At 43.4% G+C, this 25,324-nt stretch overlaps 1 protein-coding gene across 5 annotated transcripts in view; it reads right to left on the bottom strand.

Annotated features, from left to right (window-relative positions):
- The window catches only part of PDE10A (phosphodiesterase 10A), a 551,217-nt gene that overhangs the window by 108,571 nt on the left and 417,322 nt on the right, over positions 1-25,324 (bottom strand). For all 5 annotated transcript variants that reach the window (XM_082732176.1, XM_082732174.1, XM_082732173.1 and 2 more), the window contains one exon: positions 8,298-8,326. In XM_082732176.1, coding sequence (XP_082588302.1) covers positions 8,298-8,326 — 29 coding nt within the window. The remainder of the gene's footprint in view (positions 1-8,297; positions 8,327-25,324) is intronic.

The following is a 25,324-nucleotide window of genomic DNA, read 5'->3' as shown; positions in this document are numbered from 1 at the left end:
CTCTGCAGGAAGACGCGAGAGCGTGACATCGACCGCAAATACTGGGGAGACGTTCTGACATATGAACTAGCAGAGAAAGGGGGCTCATTGCAAACAGCCTCAGTCTTCTCCGAAACATACAGTTGGCTTTAATTGAAGAATGATGGAGGGGTGCTGGGGGGCTCAGCCAGTAGCGTGTCCGACTCACAGTTTCCACTTAGGTCATGATCTCAGGGTCATTGAGATCGAGCCCCACATTTGGGCTCTGGCCAGCTCGGAGTCTGCTGGAGATTTTTTCTTTCTCTCTCCCTCTGCCATGCCCCTCCCACAATTAATAAATCTTAAAAAAAAAAAAAAAAGGAGACAAGGTTAGGGTTGACGATTCAGAGGGAAGGAAAACCCGTGAACCCCGACACACGAAAGAGGTTGCATCACCTGAGATTACCAAGCCAAGCAAAGGCAAACTGTACACCCAGTTGGCAAAAGCAACTCTAACAGAAACAAATAACACAAATATCCAAACAGAAAGGGGAGACATTCAGAGCTACGTCCTGGCAGTGTTTCCTGTGATGCTGCTGCAACCTGCTCTACAAACCTCCACTCCCGGAAGAATGGGACACCTGCACCGGAATTATCCGGTCAGTGCTTTGGTGACTTTCACAGGGCTCAGACACTCCTGCTAATTTCCAGATCATTCATTCATTTCACATCAAGGCATAATGCCACACTCCTTCTCCAAGAGATTCCAACAGAAATTCTGGAAACCCTGAATTCTCACTGGGTGACAGACTCGTCAAGTCAGGCGCTGGCCAAGTTTGACTTCCAGTCCCATAATGGGGCTGATTATGCCAATCTTCTTCTTCATCTGCTTTTTGAGAGAAGATGTGCCTAGACTTTATTAGGCATCATGAGAGCAGTAGATTAAGGAAATCCTACCATCCAACCCCTCAGGGTTAGACACTGTATGTAAAATGTCAAGCAAAAATAATTTTAAGTTGCAAAGAAGAAAGGATAAAGATAATGCAAATAAATACAAAGGATCTGAACAGCAGGGAGAAGACTCTTTGTGTGAAATTACCAAAATAGTCCCAAAAGCAAATGCTCAATTTTATATAAACTCGTTCCCTTCTATGTGAAGCTGAGAGCTCCTCTCACAATTTGAATTCAGAGTAAATACATTTAGAAGTAAAATGATCTTACTCAAAATCCTGTTTACTGAGAGGTCCTAACGCCAATGCTCCTGTTTGTCAGTGTTCAGACGTACATCTCAACCCTAAACTTTTGAGTCTTACACAGCAGTATGACTTCGGTCAAACAAAATTAGATTCTAAAAAGAAAAAGCTTAACTAAATCTCCGACAGTGAAATGTACAACTAAAGAACCACAAAAAATAAAAGCAGGGGGAGTAGGAGAGAGGGGGAAGTTTGCAAATGTTTGCAGGCTGGTTTTTAGTGCTTCCCTCACACCCTAGGAAGCTCCAGTCCTGAAAATGGGCCCCCATCACTTGGACCCCCGTCCCCGGCTACTCCACATACCCACCGACCGGACTCACCTTCCCTCCTGTCCTCCCCACCTGCTGACAAAGTCCCTCCGCTGAGCCCTGGGACACACGGTCTGTCATCAGCAAACCCTCTCTTCTCAACTGCCCTGAGGGGAACAACTGTGCAGCTTTTTGCCCTAACTGAAACCTCCCTGCCCTCCTGATCATAGCGCTTCCTACACTAAAGCTGATTATCATATAATAGACCATTAGTCTGTGGAATGTGTGATCATGGTATTAGGTAGATAATGCAGAAATTTCTCAATAAATGCAGGAACAAATAGTTTATATGAGCAAAAGAGGGTGCCTGGGCAGTTCAGTCAGTTAAGGGCCTGACTCTGGATCTCTGCTCAGTCATGATCTCGGGTTGTGGGATTCAGCCCTGTGTCAGGCTCCATGATGCGCAGGGAGCGGGCTTTTGATTCTCTCTTTCCCTCTCCCTCTGCCTCTCCCTGCCCCAATGCAAACAAACAAACAAAACAAACAAACAAAAAAAACCCCAAACAAAAACAAAAAAAGAACTATCCCAAGAAAAACAATCATTTAAAAGTTGTCATTCTAGGCACACCTGGCCGGCTCAGTCAGTGGAGTGTGTGGCTCTTGATCGTGGGGTTGTGGGTTCGAGCCCCATGTTGGTTGTGAGATAACTTAAAAGTAAAATCTTAAAAAAAAGTTATCAGTCTATAATCTTTCCCCTCTCACTCTGTTAAAGAACGAAAGAAGATAAAAACAGAGAAGCCAGGCAATTGTGGCAGCCACGTGCCACTGATTTCAAAGCGACCCCAATACCAGTGAAACCAAACCGAAAACAGTCAGCAGGGGCTTACTTACAATTCCCCGTCCCCAGAAATGGCACTGCTGCATTAAGTCAGTAACAAATGCTCTGGGGAAATTAATGACATGGGATCTGAAATGCACCTGGTGAGCAGTGGATGCCGGTTCCCTCTGTTTATGCGGTAGGACCCTGTATTTAGGAATTCAAGGAAACCAGGATTCACTAACAGAATGAAGCATTTTTCCAATCTTAGGAAATCACTAAATAGACTGGATGTAGCCGTACTGTTTACCTGGACAGGTTAAAATGAAAAAACTTTGCAAAAAGATCTTGATTCCAATATAACAATTTGTTTCAGTCAACAACAGACAAATGGCACAGGTAAATTTCTCCTGTGGCAATGTCCCCCACTGTTCCCTCCCTGTTCCCCTGGGTCACCTACTACAGAATCAGTGTTGCTGAACCTCAGTAGCTAGCTTTCAACACAGCATCTAACAGGAGAATTCTCACAACATGTACAGCTACGGTGTGCAGAGACAAGGAAATTCTACCCATAAACACCACGCCTAACATATTCGAGGAGAAACACACAAAAACGGAAGTCAACAAATAACCTCTCAACATACATGAGGAAAAGAAGAAATATCTGAAATACACAAGCTGTGACTATTACGCTGGTGTACCCAGGATAAAGCTACTTTGAGATGTGAGAGGAAAATATGAGAAAAATATGAGAAGATATGAGAAAACTGAATTTTAGGAAACCAACCGCTTTCAAAAAACTTGAAAGAATTAGTAAGAATTTACTACTGATGTCAAAAGACACACAGAAATGAAGGAAAAGCACCAAAATACAGAGGTAACTTTAATTAAAAAGAGCCATTGTAAATTTAGACAGAATTAGGAACAGTACAGAATTACTTTGCTGAATTCGTGTCAATGATGCGGAGTGATTCTGAGCGGTTCCTTAGAAGACATGACGAGAACGGCAGAAGAGAAAGGCTGCGTATATGGTATCTTGAAGAGAACAAAACAGAAAGGACAGAACTGATGCACCAAGAAACAAGCAAACAAAATATTGTGTACTCAAGAAAGACTTGTAAAATGACTGAGAAAGCTCACCAGATGCCAGGCTAAGTCACAAACGCTGAAGCATTTACATGGAACCCAGTAAAAGCAATGTATTCCAACAGCAAATGACAGTCCGCTAAATCTTCACAACAGAACAGAACAACACACACACACACATCAGGATATAACGGAGTGTATCTACGGCATTTTGAGGGACACGGCAGTATCCAAGAATTCCAGACCAAGCTAGATCTGGGGGATCCCAGCAACTCGGCATCCAGACTTCTGACCTTGGGGTCTTCTTCCTCTCTTCTCATCCGAAATCTTTTGACCTACAAGCCGGAACCACCCCAACAATAACAATAGTAAAAACAGAGAAACGGTCAACTGTGCCAATGAGATGAAAACAAGGGACAGACACGGCCGACAGCCGCCCTCGCCCCTGAGCAGAGATGTCCCCCCCCCCGCTCAACCTCTGTGACCGGGGCTTTCCTGCGCTCACGCAGCCCCGGCTCACGGCCTCCCTGCCCCGCACACGGTGGGCAGCCTCCGCCGCGGGCCTCTGCCCTTACTGTGCCCTCGGCGGCAACACTCGCCCCCCAGGTCTCAGCCAGGTTCACGGCTTCCAGTCCCCCGGGGGTCCCCTCAGTGGCTTTCCTGGTGAGCGCCCGCGCCCAGCCCGACACCCCCAGCCCGGCTCCGTCTCTCCGGGGCCCATCACCGCCGACCCTGGCTTCCTTCCCGGCTTCCTGCCTCCCCCGCGCCACACGGACGGAGACACTGCGACGGGGGACGCTCCGGCTAGTTTGTTCCCTGCCGAGCCCAGAGGAGGGTCAGCCCCTGAGGCGACAGCCGGTCGGCGTGCCATCGGAAAACTGCAGCAGACTGCCCGGCGACGCTGCTTTGTTTCGTCGGGTGTCGCTCGGAGCAGATTCCAGGCCCCGCGCGGAGCTCCCCGCGGGGCTTAACCCCCCGATGCTGAGACCAAGACCCAAGCCGAGACCAAGAGCCGGACGCTGGGCCCGCTGAGCCCCAGGCGCCCCCGGATGTGGCGCTTTAACGAGGCATCTGACACGGTACTTCCCGTCACTAGTATCGGTGACATTCTCGGGGGCAGCACCGCCTTATTTATTGAATACACTGACAAGGGACATAGGGAAAGAACTGGAAAAATCACTCGAATATGCAGCTTCAGAAATGCAACAGAATGTCAGGTAAAGAGGGTAAGACGGAGGCTTTCCTCGGAGAGTTAGGATGGTCCGAGACCAGGTCAACATGAGCACACAGTCCTACGGTCAAATGTGTTCTTAAAAATCTGTTGACAAAGGAGTGTTCTTGGTTTTCCTCACGTTACTGAGTTACCGACTTTTCCTTCTGAATCTCCTTTGAGAACTTTCCGGGTCTTCTCCACGGGGCAACTGGCACGTCCAAAGTGCAGTGCTCAGACGGTTCCCCTCACAAACCCCCGAGGTGGTGCTGTCCGGCCCACGGCCCACGGCCCGGCTGCACGGACGGACCCAAACCGCGCACAGCCCTCGCTGTGGCCTCTCCTCTGGGCTGGACAGCGCAGGCACCTGCTTCCCAAACACCTCCAGTCTGATGTCCGAGAGCGCCAACCTCGCTTGTCCAAGACCAACTGACGGAGCTCCCAGCCGCCCCCCCCATGCACCCTGCTGTCGCCCCCACGGTCGTAAGGAGAAACTTCCTTGGGCCGGGTGCTCAGACCGATCAAGCTGTGAGTCACTACTGATCCCTGCCCCCTCCCCACCACAGACAACGCGAGCCCTTCCTTCTCAGCACACCTGACTCTGATCACTTCACCATCACAGTCCTCACTCCGGTGTCGTCCCCTCCCGGCTGCACACCCTGGACTAACACAGGCCGTCAGCATCCACGCTGACCCCCACTCCACTCCAACCCCATGGCTCACCATTACTCAGTCTGCTCTAGACACGCTGGTCTACCTCAGGGCCTTTGCAGCAGCCGTCTCCGCCTTCCGGACGGTTTTTTAATTCCCTTCGGTCCCTGCTCAAATGTCAGCGTATCAAATAAAGCCCCTCCGGCCACCCTAGTGTACAAGAAGCCAGTAAGTGCACTCTGGACCCCCCCCCCCCACCCTCTAGCTTACCCAGCTGGATTTTTCTATGTATTCATCAGAACTTAGCATTACCTGATATGCATAAATCAAACATTTTTTAAACTGTCTCCACCATGCCCTCCTCCACGCACACTGGGGGAACCAGAATCTGTTTGGCTCACACTATATCCCCAGCACATAGGACGAGGTCCGGCACACAAACCTCGGGTGAGGAGGAAGACAGGGACAGAGGAAGGGACAGGGGAGAGGAAGAGATGGGACGGGTACAGACTTGCCGGACTTGACTTCATGCTTAAAAAAAAAAAAAAAAATCTTGCTTTCTAAAGGATTAGTAACCAGAAATGTTGTATAATTTCTTGAAAAAGTGAATTCTCCCTTCAAACTGTATTAGAGATACACTGTTTCCAAGCAGTTACCCGTCCTCCCCCAGGTTGTCAGGGTCAGGCCACCATGGGTCCGCGATGTCATGACACAGCTGCTACCTGCTAGAAATGTACTGATACAGACACCTGCTCCAGAGAATGTCTAAGTCAATGCGAGGGAGGTGTTTTGGGGAAAATCTTTTAAAAGTAGGTGCGCTTCACTGGGAAGATAGAACGTAACCCCTCTATTCAGAGAGCTCTCATGTGGAGTATGGGGGATAGTTTTGTTCTTGTATTGTGTTTTTGTTTTTGTTTCTTTTGCTTTTTGAGTTGCTACAAACATCAAGAAAAATATTAATTAAAAAAAACTAAAAAAAAAGGAAAACCCCATACTAACAGATGACAGTTAAGGAGAGGTGGTTTGGCTCTAAATGGGAAAGTGTCTCACAAAACGTAGAATGGTCTGTGGGTGTAACAGCCGCCCTCACAAGGAGCACGACCTCTGACGATGGATGTTCCCAAACAAACCCTCCCTCCCAACGGCTGCACTATGCATTTCTGAAACTTTTTTTTTAAATATATGTAAATATTTTATTTATTTATTTGAGAGAGAGAGAGAGAGATCATGAGCAAGGGGAGCGTCAGGCAGTCAGAGAGAGGGGGGAAGCAGGCTCCCCGCTGAGCAGGGAGCCCAATGCAGGGCTTGATCCCAGGACCCTGAGATCATGACCTGAGCTGCAGGCAGAGGCTTAACCCACTGAGCCCCCCAGGCACCCGCATTTCTAAACCTTAATTTTAATTTAAAACAACAGTGTACTGTCATAGAAAGCAAATTCTGAACATCCGTCATGAACCCTGATGATATGGGTTATATTGAGAATAAACCATTTTAAAGATCTTGGCAACTGATACTACCCTAGTATCTATTCTAGTATTATCTATCATGTGTCTATTCTATTCTACTCTCAGCTCATAAATTAGTAATTCTCAACTGGAGATAGACTTTCTCAACATGAGGCACAAAATAAGAGAACCTTATAAAATAACAGCAAAGAATGATCTCTGTATAGTTTTGTCATCATTTCTAACGGACTTAAAAATAGTCCGTGGTGCCGTCTGAGCACACGTCCCCTCTCTTCAGCCAGAAAGAAGGCGCTGGCGTACTAAGAATGACGTGACAATGTCATCCGAATCCGACCTGTCTTGCAGCGATATTCTGTGTAACTAAAATCTACAGAAATGCGTTTAGTAAAATAAAAAAGTCCACTCCTCGTCTGTACAACTGTTCTACCCAAATATAACCTAGTTTATATTTAAAGGAGTGCGATGCAGTCATAAAATCAGTTATAACACTGGCACAAAATCTTTGTATGTGGAGACTCTGGAGGCGAAGAAAGTGGGTTCTGGCCGACAGGTGAACTGAACTAAGGCACTGACAGAAGGCCGGCCTCAGAAGTACAGTTCCACGCTTCGTCGTCAACAGGACAGAATGTCAGGAAACCACAGATTGCTTAAAACTACCTCTTTGGGCATTTCTTTCTCCATCTCCTTCAAAAACAGCAGCAAAATCTAAAGTTTCTTCAGGACTGTCCATGTTAAACTGAGGTTAGGCAACTCTTGTAGTTTGGGTTACAAAACAACAGGGACTGTTGGTGAGGAAACTGTAGATTTCTGCCCACCACCTTGATCTATAAAGTGCACGGGGGTACTGCAGAGCTTTGAGATGGCAGACCGCTGATCTCAACACCCCCAGCTCTCGGGACTCTGCCTGCAAACTGATTATTTTCAATATTCCACATTTAAGATCTTTATTGTATATAAAATATATGATTAGAAGATTTGTCATCTGTAATTAATTATAACTTTGCATGACTATGCATAGTTTGCTAAATGCTTTCAGTACTCACGACCCATAACTTTTCAAGTCTGGTAAGTCTCTTCAAGTTAACCCTACGTAATTTCTCTTGGACAGGAAAACAGTGTGTTTACTATTTCTAAAAGTACCGAGGAATGCCCCGTCTCGAATACGTAAGTGGTCACCTTTTGTTCGCCCACAAACAAGGTGCATGAACTCAAAGGCAGGGTAAAGCCGCTTGCTGGGGGAGCACGAGGCAGAGGCTGCTGCCGCCTGCCGCCACATGGGGAAGGCTTGTGTCGGTGTAAGAGAAGCTAGAAACCCCGTCTTGACACGCAGGCTCTCCATTTCTAACGTTGGCAGCTCGTTCGGAAAACCCCATAAGCAGGTGCGGTGCACACAAACGCAGCTGCGAGCCGCACTCACTGTGGGGCCCCCAATCTGCAACGGCTCTCCCTACCGACTTTCCCCCCTATTAATGAGTGATGCTCTAGGGCAGACACTCAGGCTTTGCCATTATTTTTCCAATACTTTAACAGGTGAGAGCACTGAGAAAGCACAGGAACGTTATTTATTTCCTACACTGCGGTGACAGAAATTACATTCTCATCACTTACCCTGCTGACTTCCTTAGGAGCCGACTCATCTGGTGGAAGGAAAAGGAAGGGAAAAACACAATTAGAAACTTTGAGTAGGTTCTGAAATACAGATTATGTTATTCACTTTCAATAAACTAGAAGCTGCTTTGCTATGTTTTCTCTCACAAAATCAAAGAACTTGGCTTTACACATCTATCAACGAATGGTTAAACACAAGGGTTAGATGCACAACAAAGTTTGGAGGGAAACAAAATACCACAGGCCATTTCCAAGATCACCTTGTAAGACGTTCTGGAACAGTAGCACCTGCAATGATATTGTACATGACCCAACCACACGACTCTCACAGTGCCCGAGAACGCCTGTGCTGCTGGGGTTAACTGCAGCATTTCTTACCTGCTTGAGTAAGACACGACCATGCACAGCACCTGGGGCCAAGTCACAGAGGACACCACAGGGAAGCTTTGTCTCACGGGTCCTGGGCATCGGGGGCTCCTGTACTAGACTGTCAGCAGTGTTTCCCATAAAGCGAGACCGACGGATGGATGGATGGATGGATGGACGGACGGACGGACGGACGGCATGCCTAGGTGCGGCCCTCTGAGAGGCTCTCCCCTGCGGCCGGCCACATGACAACAGCATGCCCCCGTGACCAACAGGTTCCTAGAAACAAACTGGCCAGGACTCCATTCTAGGTCACTGGTTCGGACCCAAAGTATATTTATGCGGCCCTTTCGGACGGCGGCTGGGCTGGGCCTCTCCGGAGCTCTTGCTGGGAAGCAGCCTTTAATTAATCCTACCGCTGTTCTGTGTCTTCCTGATCAATCAAATCCTGTCTGCCTACCACCGTTAGTGTACCCTTAACATGCCCCAAACCTCGTGGATTCTGTGTTCTGCCAAAGCACAGTCTAATTTATCTCGACACTGACGAAAACATGTCTGTCCCACACGTTCAAACAGGGCTGGGATGCTCCTTCCTCTTTCAATATCCTTGTTAACTAACCTGCTTAGGCCTGTTGCTTTCTCTTTGCTAATCTTTCTCCAATTTGTTGCTTCCACCATTTCGACACATACCACCACATCTAGTGCCAAATCGACCAGCAGCCTCCAAACTATCGCTGAATCCGGTATCTGCCCCAGCAAGCACACCACACACGCGTGTGTACACACACACACACACACGTCTACCCATCCCTCCAATGCTCCAGAACCTAAAGGAAACTAGATTTCCACGCTAGCTAAAATAAGTGACTTTACCCAGAGTGTTTTAGAAGTTTCCCAAGCTTGGGACTATTGGAGAAGAGACGTTCAATAAATAGTCCCTGTCTGGGGGCATCATTATATTGTTCCCAAGTGACTTGAGTACTGCGTCCCATTCCCTGGAATGTCCCTGAGGAAGAGCACTTAACTTTGCCTTCCATACTGAAGTTTTACATCATAGCAGAGTTTCCTCTGCTCCTCAATTCCCAACCCCTAGCCTCTCCCCAACTGCCCCCAGAGATGGGACTATGCGATTTAGTTGTTACAACAAATCTATGAGCAGATCCTAAAGTTGTGGAGACGTACATGTTCTTAACTGTTTTCTAAGAAATGCAGTGGGCATGGTCACATGTCCCAGCGGATTAAGAAACACATAATGAAAAGCAGTTGTACGAGGTTTCCTCTCAGGACTGACTGGCGCTTGAGCCTGTGGCACTTCGGAACCTCCCAGTGTCCACAGCCACCCCGAGATCTGAACGCTGGCTGAAGGGAAGAATCGGAACGTCCAGGCATCGATAGATTCATGCACCCTTTGCCTTTTCCCTCAGTTTTCCTTGACACTTCTCGAATCAAATTTGCGTGTCCAGAAGATACCCTCCCAGTATCTCTTTCTGCATACCCGAGCTCTGCTGACTACGTGAGCCCCCAAGGGATATTTTCCCCCCGATTAGCTGTTCTTCCCAAGGCTTTTAAAAATCATTAAAATGATGTTGAGACTGAAGATTCTCTCTTCTTTTTCTTCTCTTACATTTCTCTTTAACAGTCACAGACATTCTCTCTCTGCAATTAGTTTTTGTTTTCTCTAATCATCCCACTAATCCCACTAGAATGTTAGCTCCTTGAGAACAAGGAGACACACCCGGCATATAAGGATCCCGTAGTATATATATTTGTTGAACAAACAAATGTTAATTGAACCCCTAAAGCTGCATAAAAATTAGTGTCTGCTCTGGTGAACATTTTTGTTACTAATTTGATGCTCATGAATTATGCAGAATCTTGCATCCGTGGCAATTTCTTACTTTGCCATGATCCCCAGCACATTTCATTGAAAGGAAGCTTTACTGCTGAGCTGTGTGGAATGTGGCTCCGACAGTTCAGTCCTGAGTGCGTGCTGGAAGTGCGGAGACCTTCCCGTCATGGCTTCTTAGAAGAAGACGGGCAAGCCCCGGGCTCTTACTCTGGAATCGCCAGACGATTTGCCAGGAATGACCAACTGCGTGAGGGGGCTGGGAGGAAGCTTCTGCTCTGTTATTTTGAAAATGTCTTGGTGGAAAAAACTTTTTCAGAATCAAATTATATTGTCAGGATATTCTCTAAGTCAAAAATAAATCCTTAAAAATCTTTAAAACTGTGTATATAGTTGTACTCTGATTTTTGTGGTCACTTTTGACAGCACTTGGAGTATGAAATGGGACTTCAGGAAGGACTCCAAATGTAATTAGAAACCAAGGGAACTTGTACTTCGATGGCTGATTTGAAGTTCCGTGGCTGCTTCCATGTTCTTCTTTACTTGCTGTTTCGTTTTGGCTTTTTACTCTATGTTCCGAGAATGCGTTGTGAACAAATAATTTCTACTTTCTAAAATCGATCAATCATTTCCTTAAGTTTAACATATATTTTTTACTACATCTTTCCATGGACAAGCTTTTCAGTGCTCATTCTGTAGGATGGGAAGAGAAGTTCCAGATTTTTGAACTTGAAGATACGGATACTGCGCATCCAAAGGAAAGACACAGTGATCAGAAGTGACAGTGACAGTGACAGACACTGGTGATCTCTGGAGGGACTTCGCTGTGCCTCTGTCCTGTAAGACTGCCCGTTCACTTCACCTTGTAGGGTTTGCAGGTATTCTAGTATTTCTAAGTAGAGCATATCTGTCTTCTCATCATGAAAAATACTTATTTTCCATGAAAATTTACACATGCAATTGACCGTTGAACAACATGGGTTTGACCTGAATGGGTCCACTTATACATGGATTTTTGGACAAATATACTGTAGTGCTATAATGTATTTTTTCTTATGCTTTTCTTAATATTTTCTGAGCCCTAATTTAGATTATCGTGGGGCTACAAAATGTGTTAATCCATGTTTATGTTATTAGTAAGTTTCCTTCTGGTCAACAGTAGGCTCTTAGCAGCTAAGTTTGGGGAGTCAAGTTACAGGCAGATCCTCAATGGGTGGTGCTGGTCGGGGACAGGTCAGCACCCCTAAGCCCCGCAGTGTTCAAGGGTCAACTCTACTTCCAAGGGCCCCACGCAGCCTTTTTCAGCCGCCCCCACATTCTGCAGGAGCTGCGGGCTTGTCTACAGATAGCCGTCTTCTTACAACAGTGTGCTCTTAAGTCTCAATCCCCAAATATTTAACAAATATGTAACATGTGCCAGATTCTGAATAATTGTCCCAGCTGGCCCAATCAAGCCGAAGGGAAGGACTTCTCTATCGTGGCTTTGAGAGAACCACAGGAAACTGACTGACAGGCCCTAGTGGGTGCAACCCCGAGGGTTGTCGACCTGAAATCAGCTGACCTTGAAGCCTCCTTTACCTAGGGGCCCCTACGCATGTGAAAGGTCATTTCTCTCTTTATTAAAGCCAATTTTACGAGGTAAAGCTAAAAACACTTCAAAAAAGCATGAAGGAAAGGTAACAAGATGTCACTAGGATATTACTTTTATGCCACTGAATTAATACACTGTTACTTAAAATGAAAACTCCAGAAAGCTCTTCGATTTCCAACCAAAAAACAAACAAATTCCTTTGTTTAGGATTTAAGTTCTCACAGTTTGGTTCTGCCCTATTTTTCCCAACAGGAATATGAAACACGTGGGACACCCCCCCAGTTGGACTGGTCTTTCTAGAGCCTCAAACATGTTTTGCTGACTCTTATCTCAAAATCTTTGTACCTTCAAACAATTATGGAGTACCTGCTCGGTGCCTGGCACTCTTCTGGGTACCTACAACGTATTTTGAACAAAAGAAAAAGACAATAATCGCTGTCCTTACGAAGCTTTATTCTAAAGGCAGAAGGGAGTCCACAAACATGCTAGGACACTAAACTGTACAGCAAGTTCCCAGTGGTAAGTGTCTGAAAGTGGGGCACAAAGTGGTGTAGGTTGGGGAGCCTCAGAGGCAATGCGGGAAGCATGGTCAGAGCAGGCCTGATCCAGGGGGTGAGCTATGAAAGCGGCTCCCTGCGGGGAAGCGCATTCCAGGCAGAAGGATTAGTCTGAGCAGAGACCAGAGACTTGAGTGTCCCTGCTGTTTTTTTGCCAAGGTTGATCCTCCCCCCTTTCAGGAATTAGCCCAGCCTGCCTCTGCCCGTGAGGCCCTCTCAAAGGCACATGGCCCCCATCCTTTCCTCCGCTGCCTCATATACTGCTCTTCTCATATGCTGCTCTCCAGTGGGGAGAAGCAGAGCGCTGTAGGAAAAAGGTAAGTGCTGAGTCCACACAGATCGATTTTCAAATCCCAGCTTCACTGACGAGCCACACCTGGGTTCCTTGATGGCTCGACTCGAAATACCGTCACTTAGAGGAAGAGGTCCGGTCAGACGGCGCTAGGGGCGAACGGGACAGCGTACGCAGGGCTCTTGCACACAGTGAGCTGTCAGCACACTCGTTCTGTTTCTTCCTAATCCGTGTGCGATGAATTACGTTCTGCTTTCTGCTCACAGGGAGACACACGTGGGTGACCTAACTTCCCGACGCAACAGACGTTCTTGCAGACAAGAAACAACAATCCACTTATCCATGGATTTCTCTTCCATTACTGAACAAAAAGCCACTCCAAAAGAGACTCCAGAGTGATGGAGACACAGCTAAGGTGGCTTCTGTGTGCAGAGCATTTTTCTACAGACATCAACGGAGTGGGAAGCACTAGAAGCCTGTCACTTCTGCCTGTGTTCTAAACCTTCTTAGTGTAACTTGTAAGCATACCAATTGCTTTGTTTTCTTCTCTTAATTTTTTAACATTAAAACGAGACATTAATGGGAGAACGGAAGCCGTGTCATCAAGAACTTCAGCCCCAGGTGAGCTGGTTTGTGCCAATAAACCCTCTACTTTGCAGAGTCACTAATGGGAAAAAAGAAACGATACATTGCTAGGTAACGGAAAGGTATAAAGAACTAGATACTTGTGACATTCTTGGTCAGAAAAAAAGGGGGGGGGGGATATATATAAATTCACAAGCCAAATCATAAAACAGGCAAAGCTGTTATTTTTTCCCTGAAGGACTATTATGATTTCTAATAACTCAGAGAATCACGTTTTCTAGCATATGCTACTGTAGCCTATTCTTCTGTACTTAATTCTATATGAACAGAATAAGACCACTCCTCGTGAGAGTTAGTCCATGAAGCCCTCTGATTCCACACGTGAAAAGTGATGGCTGGAAAGGGCATAGTGAGAATGGCAGGTACTTTCCTGTACAGAAAGCCTGGAATAATCTACAAAGTAGTTTCTTTAGATCTCGTATATATGCGGATTAGGAATATACATGGTAGGTAAGCTGTACATACATCATGTACAAGCTGTACATACAATATGATATAGTTTCTGCATTACAGTTAGCAGAAAATAAGATATTTATATGTTGGATTTCACTTATCTAGGCCATAGAAGCAAAGTTGAAATAAGGTATCATGATGCCATCACCAAAATTTTTGTTTTGTACATACTGTAGAAATTATTAGATATATCTAAGTGGCCTGGAACCGGGTTCAGTCTATGATTCAGCTCCGTGTCCTAATCATTATTTGGATTGGCGTCACGCTTGTGAGCAAAGGGGACTAACTTTAGAGTTAAAAAACTGAGAAAAAACTGAGCAAACCATGCCAGACAGGCTCATATATATCCTCATTTTTTTTAAAGATATATTTTTTAAAAGTATACTATTATATGATTAAGCAAATGACCAAGAAAAGCCAAGTCAATTCTGAAAATGACAGAAGTTGCAGAAGTTACACTAAGAAATAGATACTCATACAGAAAAAAAAACCCACCAAAATTCAACCCTTACATTACACCACATATAAAAGCTTACTTGAAATGAATCATATACCTATAAGAGTGGAAACTAAAACATCTTGAGTTAAGCATATTTCTTGGATTAAAGTAAAAAACTATAAAGGAAAAACGATAAAACAGACCTTATCAAAATTAAGTATATTGGCTCTTCAAAAGACACGGTTAAGAAAACAAAAAGAAATGCCATAAACTGAGAACTATAGAGTATTACAGATCTAACTGAAAATCTGCATCCAAAATATATAATCTCACAACTCAAATATGAAAATAACTCCAATTTTAAAAGGGGCAAAATATTTGAATAGATTTCTCACAAAAGAAAATCTAGAAATGGCAAACAAATTCATTAAAAAATGGCTGACCTCCTTAGATACCTGGGAGATGCAAACCACACCCACAATGAGATGTCCACGCCCACAGGAACGTAAAGGAAAAAGGAAAAAATGTGAAGCAAGTGGACCTGCATGAATTGCTGAAAGTGTGCTAGATCCAGTACCCAAACCTTCCTGAGAAACAGAAGCCAACAAAGCACAAGGTGAATCTGAGAAGTGTTCTGCTGAGGGAGAGAAACCAGACACACTGAATGATTCCCTTTACATGAAACTGTATAAGCAGGACAAAAGGTAGATGGGAGGTTGCCAGGAACTAGAGGCCAGTGATAGACGGGGGAGATAAGCAGCAAAGAGGCATACAGGAATATTCTAGAAAGGCAGAAATGTTGATGTGGTAGTGGTTACATGACAGTATGCATTCATGAAAACTCACTGAACTATATACTTAAAATCGGTCAGATTTATTATACATAAATCATGACCAATAAGCTGATTAAACAAAAAGCTTTGCCTTGCACTTAGGCTTCCGCTCAGTGTGAAGTAAGCACCAGCACTGCCTCATTCCACTCTTGGTCTGTGTTTACAGTCAAGATACCATCTTCACAGAAATTGTCCTCTTGGCCCCACACTCCAGTGCCAGCTACAAGTGGACCGCTGGTGAGAAGTGGGGGTTAACATGTCCTACGTCCCTCTCCATTCTTTCCACTACCACCAGCCTTAAAGTCATTCCTCCACATTAACTAAGAGTCTTACAACCTGACCAATTTCAGTCCTTTCCCTCAAAACTGCCTCAAATCACTCTGTAGGGCTTTGATGTTCACATGGAAGACCACACGGGGCAGAAGGCAAGCAAACCTAAGGAATTTCACAGGGAATGGAGAAGCTGCTCTAGCAACAACAGGCTGTCAGGGATTCAAAGCGAGTTTCAGGCAAGGAGGAAGGAGTGGCAGCATCAGTAAGAGGCCACACGGAGACCTGGTAGACAGAAGAGAGCCCCTGTTCCCACCCATCATGAATTAAAAGGTTCTAAATCATGTTAGCCTCAAAAGCCTGAGCAGTGGGTTCAACAGATTCCAGAGGACAAAGGATACCCACCATCACCACCAGAATATTTTCTTAGAGTTTCAAAGTGCCCAGTTGTCTGATAGAAGAAAGAAATTAGGAAGAAGCTGTCCAAGACCAGACTGCTTATGTAAACACTTTGGAAAACAATTTGGCACTTCTGAAAAGCTAGTTCCAGGTATTGATCTAAGACCAAGTATGCAAAACACCAAGTGTCCAAGAAACACCAAGTTAATGCAAAAGAAAAAGAAAGTAGGTTTTAAAGTAAAAGTAACTGAGACCTTTAATTGCTAAGATTCTGTCTTCTACTATCAGTAGGAAATGTAATCCATGAGCAAGTTGAGATCAGATAAATAAAATGATTCTTTTATATATACAAGTCAATCCTATTGCTGTATTTAGACAAAGGCTAACGAATCATCATAAAATTCATTATTCTTTAGCATTTCTTCATTATAATCAATTATAAAAGTGGATTAACATTCATTCTCAGAAAAGTTTGTTGACTTAAAAAACACTGTAACTCTGTTTTCCTGGAAACTGGTAAAAGAACTGATAACGGAACAATTCCAGAATTGTACAAAGTAGAGACTGGTAGAATAACTATAGCCCAAGAAGAAATAATTTTTTAGAATGTTTTGGAGAACTTGAAATATAATAATCACTTAACTGAGATAAGAAGTCATATTTTTATGACTTCATATTAAAGACCAATATTATGTCTTTCCATTAACACTATAAAAATTAACCAAACATCGCCATAGTATTAAGTATCTAGAATTTAAAAAAAAATTACAGCATTATTTATCTGAGACAAATGATTACATATTCTTCATCTCTACTAAGAACCTGGGCCAATTAACTCGAGGTCTCCAAACAAACTGGCCATCGTTCTGGAGTGCGGGGAGAATCATGACCGGTTTGCTGGGGCTTCAAGTCCAGCAGAGCCATTCCCTTGTTACCAGAAGATCCGTGCCTCTTGTTTGCTTGTTTTAAGTAGGCTCCACGCCCAGTATGGAGGAGCCCAAAACAGGGCCTGAACTCAAGACCCTGAGATCAAGACCTGAGCTGGTATCAAGAGTCAGATGCTTAACAGACTGAGCCACCCAGATATATGGTTTTGGTACTGAATATCATAATCTAAATTTTGGAGCTTCCAGTACTTTCCATACTTTTCAAATTTTTTTATTTATTATTTTTTTGTTGTTGTTAAAGATTTTATTTATTTTATTTGACAGATAGAGATCACGAGTAGGCAGAGAGGCAGGCAGAGAGAGAGGGAGGAGGAAGAAGGCTCCCTGCCAGGCAGAGAGCCCGATGCGAGGCTCGATCCCAGTACCCCGGGATCATGACTTGAGCCGAAGGCAGAGGCTTTAACCCACTGAGCCACCCAGGCGCCCCTCCATACTTTTTTTAACAGGGCGAGTTTATATTTTCAAATAAAATCTCACACGGAATAAACCAGTAGATTCAATAGGTTAAAAGTAATGTAATTGCAGGTACTGGAACTGGCTGAGTATCAGTTCCAACCGCCTGTAAGATCTCCGTTCCATCCTGAAAGTTAAAAACGACATCGTCAAATCTCCTGACCAGAAGAACCTGATCAGATATACTACTAATGGGAGACTGAATTGAGACCTGAGTTAAGTGGGAAGAAAGACGTGTGAGGTTCTCCCCTTTCTGGAAGATCAACAGAGACAGTGTGGGTCCATAGGCACCAGATGCCTGCCTCCCTGGCTTCCTGGAGCTGAGTGAGTAGCTCTGCCAATTCCAAGTGGGAGCTGAAATTCCGAAGCCTGGACGTTTTCTTGGTCACTCTGCCTATAGCTGACCCCTCTAGCCCTTCCAGTAATTTTAAGTTGCCCAACACATTTCTCTTTGTTTAAATGAGCTTAGATTGGTTTCTATTACTAACAACCAAACCCGATGTGTTTTATTAGTAAAAATTTACTCTCAATGTTAAAAATTATTACCTCTCTCATTATAAAGTCAACAAATAAGAACAAAGAAGCTGTTTTGGTTAACATAAAATTCTGAAATAGGAGTTATGGGAAACAACCATAGTCTCACGTCGGTCTCAGGATCGGGTTCATTCCTGGGTTTTTCTTGCAAAGACCCATAATGTCGGTCTCAGGATCGGGTTCATTCCTGGGTTTTTCTTGCAAAGACCCATAATGGCTCACATAAGATAACAAGATACAAGAGATAAAACATTGTTTTCAAAGGTTTGTTGTTTGTTTTATAGACTTCCTTACAAATTCAAAGCCTCTTGATTAAAATGACTCAGAGACTTAAAAGAGACATATTTACAAATTTTTTTTCAAACTTAATCACTAAATATACAACAAATGCAAATAAAATTTTCTTTTAACAAGAAACACCCAAACACGTATTTGAGCTCTGCATAAAAATGAATGAAACCAACAGCACAAGATTAATCTCCAGGCAGTCTCCAAGATTAAAACTTGGTACACTTAAATATTCCTGTTACTTTCATATAGTTCTAAATAGCTAAAACAAATTTAAATCAAACATTCCGGGAACCCCTGAAGCATTCTGCAGAAGGACTGCATTCTGAAGAACACAGCACAAAAACCACCACTGTGTGATTCCATTTCCTCTCGCTTCCCTTTTTGTTTTACTCCACAATTAAAAAAAAGAGAATACTGCTAATCACAGGTCTGTGAATGACTTAAGATGAAATGTATTCAAATGAAATAAGCACAGCGGGGGGGGGGGGGGGTTCAAATATGAGGCACCAGGCCTAGATAATCATGTGTTAAATCCAATTCCAAGTACACAACGAGATTTACATAAATTCTTGGTGTATAAGCTTGAACTCCCCAAATATTTCCCTTGGGTAGAAATTTTAGCTGTTATCTCTTTCATTTGTTACTACATACACACTAAAATGTGCTTCTCTTTCAGTTCTAAGATAACACTCACTGGGATTCCCTGCTGTACCGAGGTATCATCTGTCTGAGCAATCCTGCCTACTTAGTCAGTAAGGCAAGACCTAAGCCTGTGAGCCCCATCAGAAGAGGGCAAAGGTGTGAAATTCTGTCCGTTCAGTGCCTAGAACTGTGTGTGACACAAAGTAGATGATTCACTAAATCTCTGTTAAATGAGTGGCCATATCTATATAATAACAACTTGATAATATTTATCCATGGGTATAGGTGAGGTAAATAAATCTATTGATGATAATTGTGAATATTCATTCAATGCCTACTACATCCTTAGCTTGAAATATGAAAAGAAATATGATTTTCTAGCAATGAACTCATTTGCTTGAATTTAATAATTTCATATATCCCACAGCAGCAAAAATCCAGCATAGATAAAATCAATAACATAGAATAGATCTGAAGCCATAATATAGTGAATAGAAAATCTACACAACTCTCTGATACAGGTCAAAGAACTTATCCATATGAGACATTATGGGCACTTCTAATGTACTAGAAAATATTTGCAAAAAATGCTGATAAAATAATGATGTAAATTCAACAGACAACTCAAATGAACACCTAAAAATAAAACCACACAACCAGGCATTTCAGAGGGTTCAATGCTGCAGAAATGGGAGCAGAGATCAGAATATAAAAATAACCTGGAGGTTTAGGATAAAATGGCACCTAATATTATGATAATCTTCTTACCACAACCTTAGAAAGAAAACATAATGTTCACTAGGTTACAGGAAGAAAAAGGTGACAAGGGGCTTTGACAGGTGGTTTTATTTTAATACTGTGAAAGAATAAAATGCTAAATCCTGATATTTGTAGACAAACAAATCTGATACATATAAAAGAACATCTCCCCAGGACTGTAATAGGGAATGAAAGGATTTTATTTTCTGTTAGATGATTATTCTTCTTTTATCCCATGGCTATCCTCTATGGGTGGATGAGAATGGTAAGCAGCACCACTGTCTCTCTAAAACCTTCTGGTCATCTTCAGTCATTAAATCCTCAAGCAAATAAAAAGAAATTAAATACCGATCCGTGGACCAAACTATGCTTTCAACAAAAGAAAAGTACTTCATATTTGTAAATTGACTTGGAGTGGCAATGTAGACAGTTTTAGTCTATCTTCTTTTACTTTAGTGTAATTTAGGTTTCCCACAGGATCATGTGAGGCATGACCTTCCCTGGTCACCTCACCCCCAGGCCATGGAGAATGCTGGATGAGTGCAGGAAAATCAGGCTACCACCGGCACAGGGGTGGAGGACACAGGAGCACTGAGAAAGCATACAGGTGACTAGACTGTGGCAGCACCGTCCTCAGGGTGTCAACAGCACTGGGAAATCCATGAACAATGGTGGAGAAGGCCAGGACGCACCCTTGAAGCCTGTCTGAGATAAGAAACCAGAAATTTTGCCAACGCAACTGTTGCTCCATTATACACTCCCAGTTTTTGCACCTGCTTTCCAGAGTGACAACGGCTCTTTCTTTTCTCAATTCTAATATGTGTTGGGTTAAAATTTTCAAAAACTGTTTAAACTATTCCTCCTTCTATGCTCTTTGTCAAAATAAATTCTATTTCCTAATAGATCTGTCGTAATAAGGCTGAGATTCAGTGAACTGAATGTTCACAGCAAAAAGGTCCATGTACTTAAATTTCTAAAAATAAGAAAAACAAAACAACATAAAAAAACAGTGAATGGGGAAAATAATGTTTCTGTAAGTCTACTAAGTTCAACGTCTATTTAGAACAGTTCAAACAACCTTTCTTAGGCATTTCCATTCTTTTTATATGCATAAGATTGTGATGAGTATACTGCAAATACATGAAGAAATCAAATAATAATATTCTAAAGATTTTAGTTACATTCATAAATGTAAAGTTTCATTATTTCATTTTTATTATATATGTTAAAGTAGAAAAACTAGAAAATACAAATAAGTGAAGACAAAATTTAAATCAGTAAATATAATACAAACATCAGAGTTCTAGATCAGAAACATTTTAGGTGTCTCCTTCTGTACTTTTTCTATGCCTCAATATGCATGTAAATATAATTCACGTTTCATAAAATAGTGTCACTATTTTTTTAAATTTAAATTCAAGTTAGTTGACATAGAGTATATTATTGGCTTCGGGGGCAGAACTGAGTGATTCATCAGTTATATTTAACACCCAGTGCTCATTAAAATCAAGTGTCCCCCTGAAGGGCCAGCACCCGGCTACCCACTCTCCTCTAGCAACCGCTAGCTTTTTCCCTATAGTTAGGTATAGTGTCATTCTATATTAAACTAGATTTGCTTCTTAAAAACTAAAAATACTGACAGCTTTATTTGTAAGCAAATATAGTTACAACAATCATTCCTGAATTATGCTACAGTTATGCTACATAGATTATGCTACATTGCATATATACAATGTGGCATTCCATTGGTCGGATTATATTAACTGATTTGCTAATTTCTCTCTCACACACATTCACACACACATACTTGTAGGTACACCTGGAAAGATTCCCATTGTCATACACAATTCTAAAAGCTAGCAATCTAGCCCACACAACTATGTGTTTGTGGGTTGTGTTTGTGTGTATATTTTTCATGCTAATAAATTTAAGTCTTAAATCTTTGGTTTCAATTGACATCACTCTTGCTTTTATAAATGTCTGTTTTATTAAAAAGCACAGCTTTTTCTCAATAGGATGTTTGACTTAATAATATTTTAGTACTTAGCTAGAAATTTTGTATTTAAAATATTTAATCCACAAAAGGTAAAATTTAGGGCTAAATGACACCTCGGAGTGTGTTGTCCAACCTCATGACACCAAGCCTTCCAGCCTACGGAAAGACTACCTGACCTGTGCCCCACCCCCTTCCACAACACTCGCCATTAGTCTACCTGTCTACAAGTTACACAATGTTTTTTCCTTGCTAAAATGAACTAAGTTACACAAGACCAATGGCTGTCTCTATTTTGTTCAGTGCTGTATCACCTGTGCCTAGCTTCCCACCTAGGACATACTTATCTATTTTTTGAATAAAATTAATCAGTCAATACTAGAGTCGTTCCAACTGCTGGTGGTCAAAATGGTCACCCAGGTCACCATCCTCCCGGGCTATATGTTCCTACTGATACATGAAGGCTTGCTCCTGGCAAGTGACTAGGATATCGCATACATCTGCACTTATCACTTGGTATATGGGAACAGCAACTTCCCAGGGCTGTGGGGAAACCAGGCCAAGACTATAGTCACCCTTCCCAACCCAGTTAATCATAAAAAAATGCTAGTCAGTACTCAGGAACCAAAGAAAGGTCATCATCAGGGAAATTCTAGAGGGGGTTCAAGTTTCAAAGGGCAAAGATGGTTGGAACTCCATATAAAAGGCAAAGTCATTTCAAAGATTCCACCAAGCAAGGGGACAGGTAGAGACAAGCCCTGAAGACAGGACAGCCAGCTGTGGGCAAGTGAGCCGGGAAGTACGAGACCGGAAAGCCAGGGACCCTGGAAAGAGTCCGAGAAGCCAGCAGTTTAAGTGAGGGCAGAGTATAAGAGAACCCAGGACGGAGCCAGTGGGAGGCAAGCGGTGACGAGCTGGTCAGACTAACCCGGGCAGGGAGCACGCAGCCCACCTTGCTTCTCTATTACACCGAAGAGCTCACGTTCTAAACCCAAGTCTTTACATGTAGGTTTGTGGGAGGATTTAGCTCACATTAGCTCTAAGAAATATTCTCAAATATTTGGCAGAGCCTAAACTCCTGTGAGGGAAACCACAGATCTTCTATCAGAAAATTAAATGTACGTTCACAAATTCTGCAGGTGACGTCAGCGGGGCGATAGGAACTCCAGTTTGACTTTGTAACTGTGTAGCGATAAATTGGCTGCATTAAAAAGTTGACCTAAAACCATTTTAAATTATGGATTCTGAAATTTTTATAAAGTTATTTAGATATTAGTTTTTTAAAAAGATTTTTTTTTTTTTAAATTTCTTTGAGACACACAGAGAGAGAGAGAGGGAGAGCGAGCATGAGTGTGGGGGCTGGGGAGGCGGAGGGAGCAGCAGACTCCCTGCTGAGCCCGACGTGGGGACCGATCCCAGGACTGGAGATCATGACCTGAGCCGAAGGCAGACGCTTCACCATCTGACCCAGCCAGGCGTCCCAAGTTGTTTAAATATTCTGAAGGCAGCAGGCATTCACAGGATATAGATACAACCAATAAAATGATACCAAAATATATAGTGAAAACAGGCCTAATCTTACTGCTCCCAATTTCCAATTCCACACCCTCCCTCGTGGGGACCACTGTTAACTCTCTGGGAGGCAACACTTTCCACCTTTGTCCTTTCTCACTGAAGCATGGCCACTTAATAAAAACATATTGGTTTTGTTTTTGTTTTTCTCACTAACATGGCGTTGAACTATAATGCACGTTATGCAGTTTTCTTTTGTCTCTTAGAATTTCACGGTTATTCTCCAGACAAGAGACTTAACAATCTTTTCCGTATATGCACAACAAATGTTTCACAAAATAACTATATCACAATTTACTCAATATTCCCTACTGAGGGTCGATGAGGCTGATTTCAGTATTTTGCATCTATAGTAAAGCTGTGATAAATATTCCGGCATATACATCTTCAACATTCTCCCTACTTTAGAAATATTGAAAGCTCCTTTGAAGGAGAAAGTTCCTGTCCTCTGGTGTCTGTAGTGGAAACTCAGTGTTTCTTCTGTTTTTTTCCCTAACCAGTGATCATCAGCTCGGCAGGTATCGGCCTCAGGTGGGCCTAGAACTTATGCTGCTGCTGAACACCATTTGGAAGAGGCTCTGGCTGAAACCACCTGCTATCCCTGCTGTCTTACAATTGGCTCCGTTTCCCTAGCTAGCACTTCTGTTTGTCAGGGCTACAATGTCATTCTGTGTCTGCAACATGTGTGGCGAAGCACCGCCCAGACAGGCCGAGCTGTTAACTCCCACGAGGCTCCTGAATTGAGCAGGGGGTTTGTGGGGGCGGAACTGCTCCCACAGCCCAGGAAAGCCACAGCTCTGCTTGGAGCAGACTAACTTCCCTGCACTCCAGTGCTCCCTGTCCTTGAACTGAGAAGGCACAGTACCACAGGGGAAAAAGGAAGGTGGAAATCAACAGATAAGGCTTCCTGACTTAATGTTGAGGATTAAATCATTCAGGATTTGTAAACTAATGTTCACCCCTTGTATACACATACTCTTCTACACATACATGATCATTACATGTCTATTACGACCTACCAAGAAACCAGACATACAGGCATCAATGTCCACCTATACCGAGCCCACATTCCGCAAGTCTCTCTGGGACATTGTGCGTTTTGCAGGGTTTCAGTCCACCTCCTGCCAGAGTGGTCCAGATCCCTGCACGGACATGAACTGCCGAGGCCGCCTCACGCTGCCTGTCCACCCAGCCGGTGTGGCGCAGGAATGCTCCCCCTCGAATCCTTGTGGGGACTCATCTCACTAACTGGATTTCTGACTACCAGTCTTCCAATCCTATAAGGAAAGCAGAACATACCAAAAATAGCAGACATTGTTCACAGAACAATATTTCTGTGGGAAACCGTCATCCTTGAGAAAACTCCGGATTAAGATAGAGCACACCATGGGAAAGGGGAAAATGATGCTCACGAGGCATAAAATCACAGCTCAATGGTTTTAGCTGCTTTTTTTCTTTATCCTTCCTACTTTGCTTTTCAATTAAACATTGAGCAACACACTTCTTGAGAGCAAGTTCTATGAAAAGTTCCTATTGTCTGGATGTCTTCTAGGGTAATAAAAATATTTTTAAAAATTGTCTGAGTACAGCTGACACCCCATGCATGCTACTTGGTTTCAGGTGCACAACGCCGTGATTCAGCTTCTTTATACATACTGCTGCTCTCACAACTGTAGCTAGCCCCCGTCCCCGCACTGCACCATGACGTTTTCATGGACTATATCCCTAGTCTGTGCATTTTAGTCCTGTGCCTTACTCATTCCGTAACTGGAAGCCTGCTTCTCCCGCCCTCTCCGCCTGTTTTGCTGATTCCCCCACCTCCCTTCCCTCTGGCAACCATCACTCTGTCTCGTATTTATTAGTCTGACTCTGCTTCTTGTTTCTTCATTTTTATTAGGTTCCACACATAAGTGAAATCATATGGCATTTGATTTTTCCCAGTTTAACTTATCTCACTTAGCATAATACCCTCCAGGTCTAACCATGTTGGCCCAGATGGCAAGATCACATACTTTTTAATGGCTGCTTAATATTCCAGTTTGTGTGTGTGTGTGTGTGTGTGTGTGTGTGAGCGCGCGTGCGCACGCATACATATGCATGTTTATGTATGTATCCCATCTTCCTTATCCATTTGTGTATCCATGG

This window comes from Mustela nivalis, assembly GCF_964662115.1.
Source record: "Mustela nivalis genome assembly, chromosome: 5".
Lineage (NCBI taxonomy): Eukaryota > Metazoa > Chordata > Mammalia > Carnivora > Mustelidae > Mustela > Mustela nivalis.
Note: the sequence above shows the minus strand (reverse complement) of the source record. Positions and strands in the feature narration are given on the sequence as shown.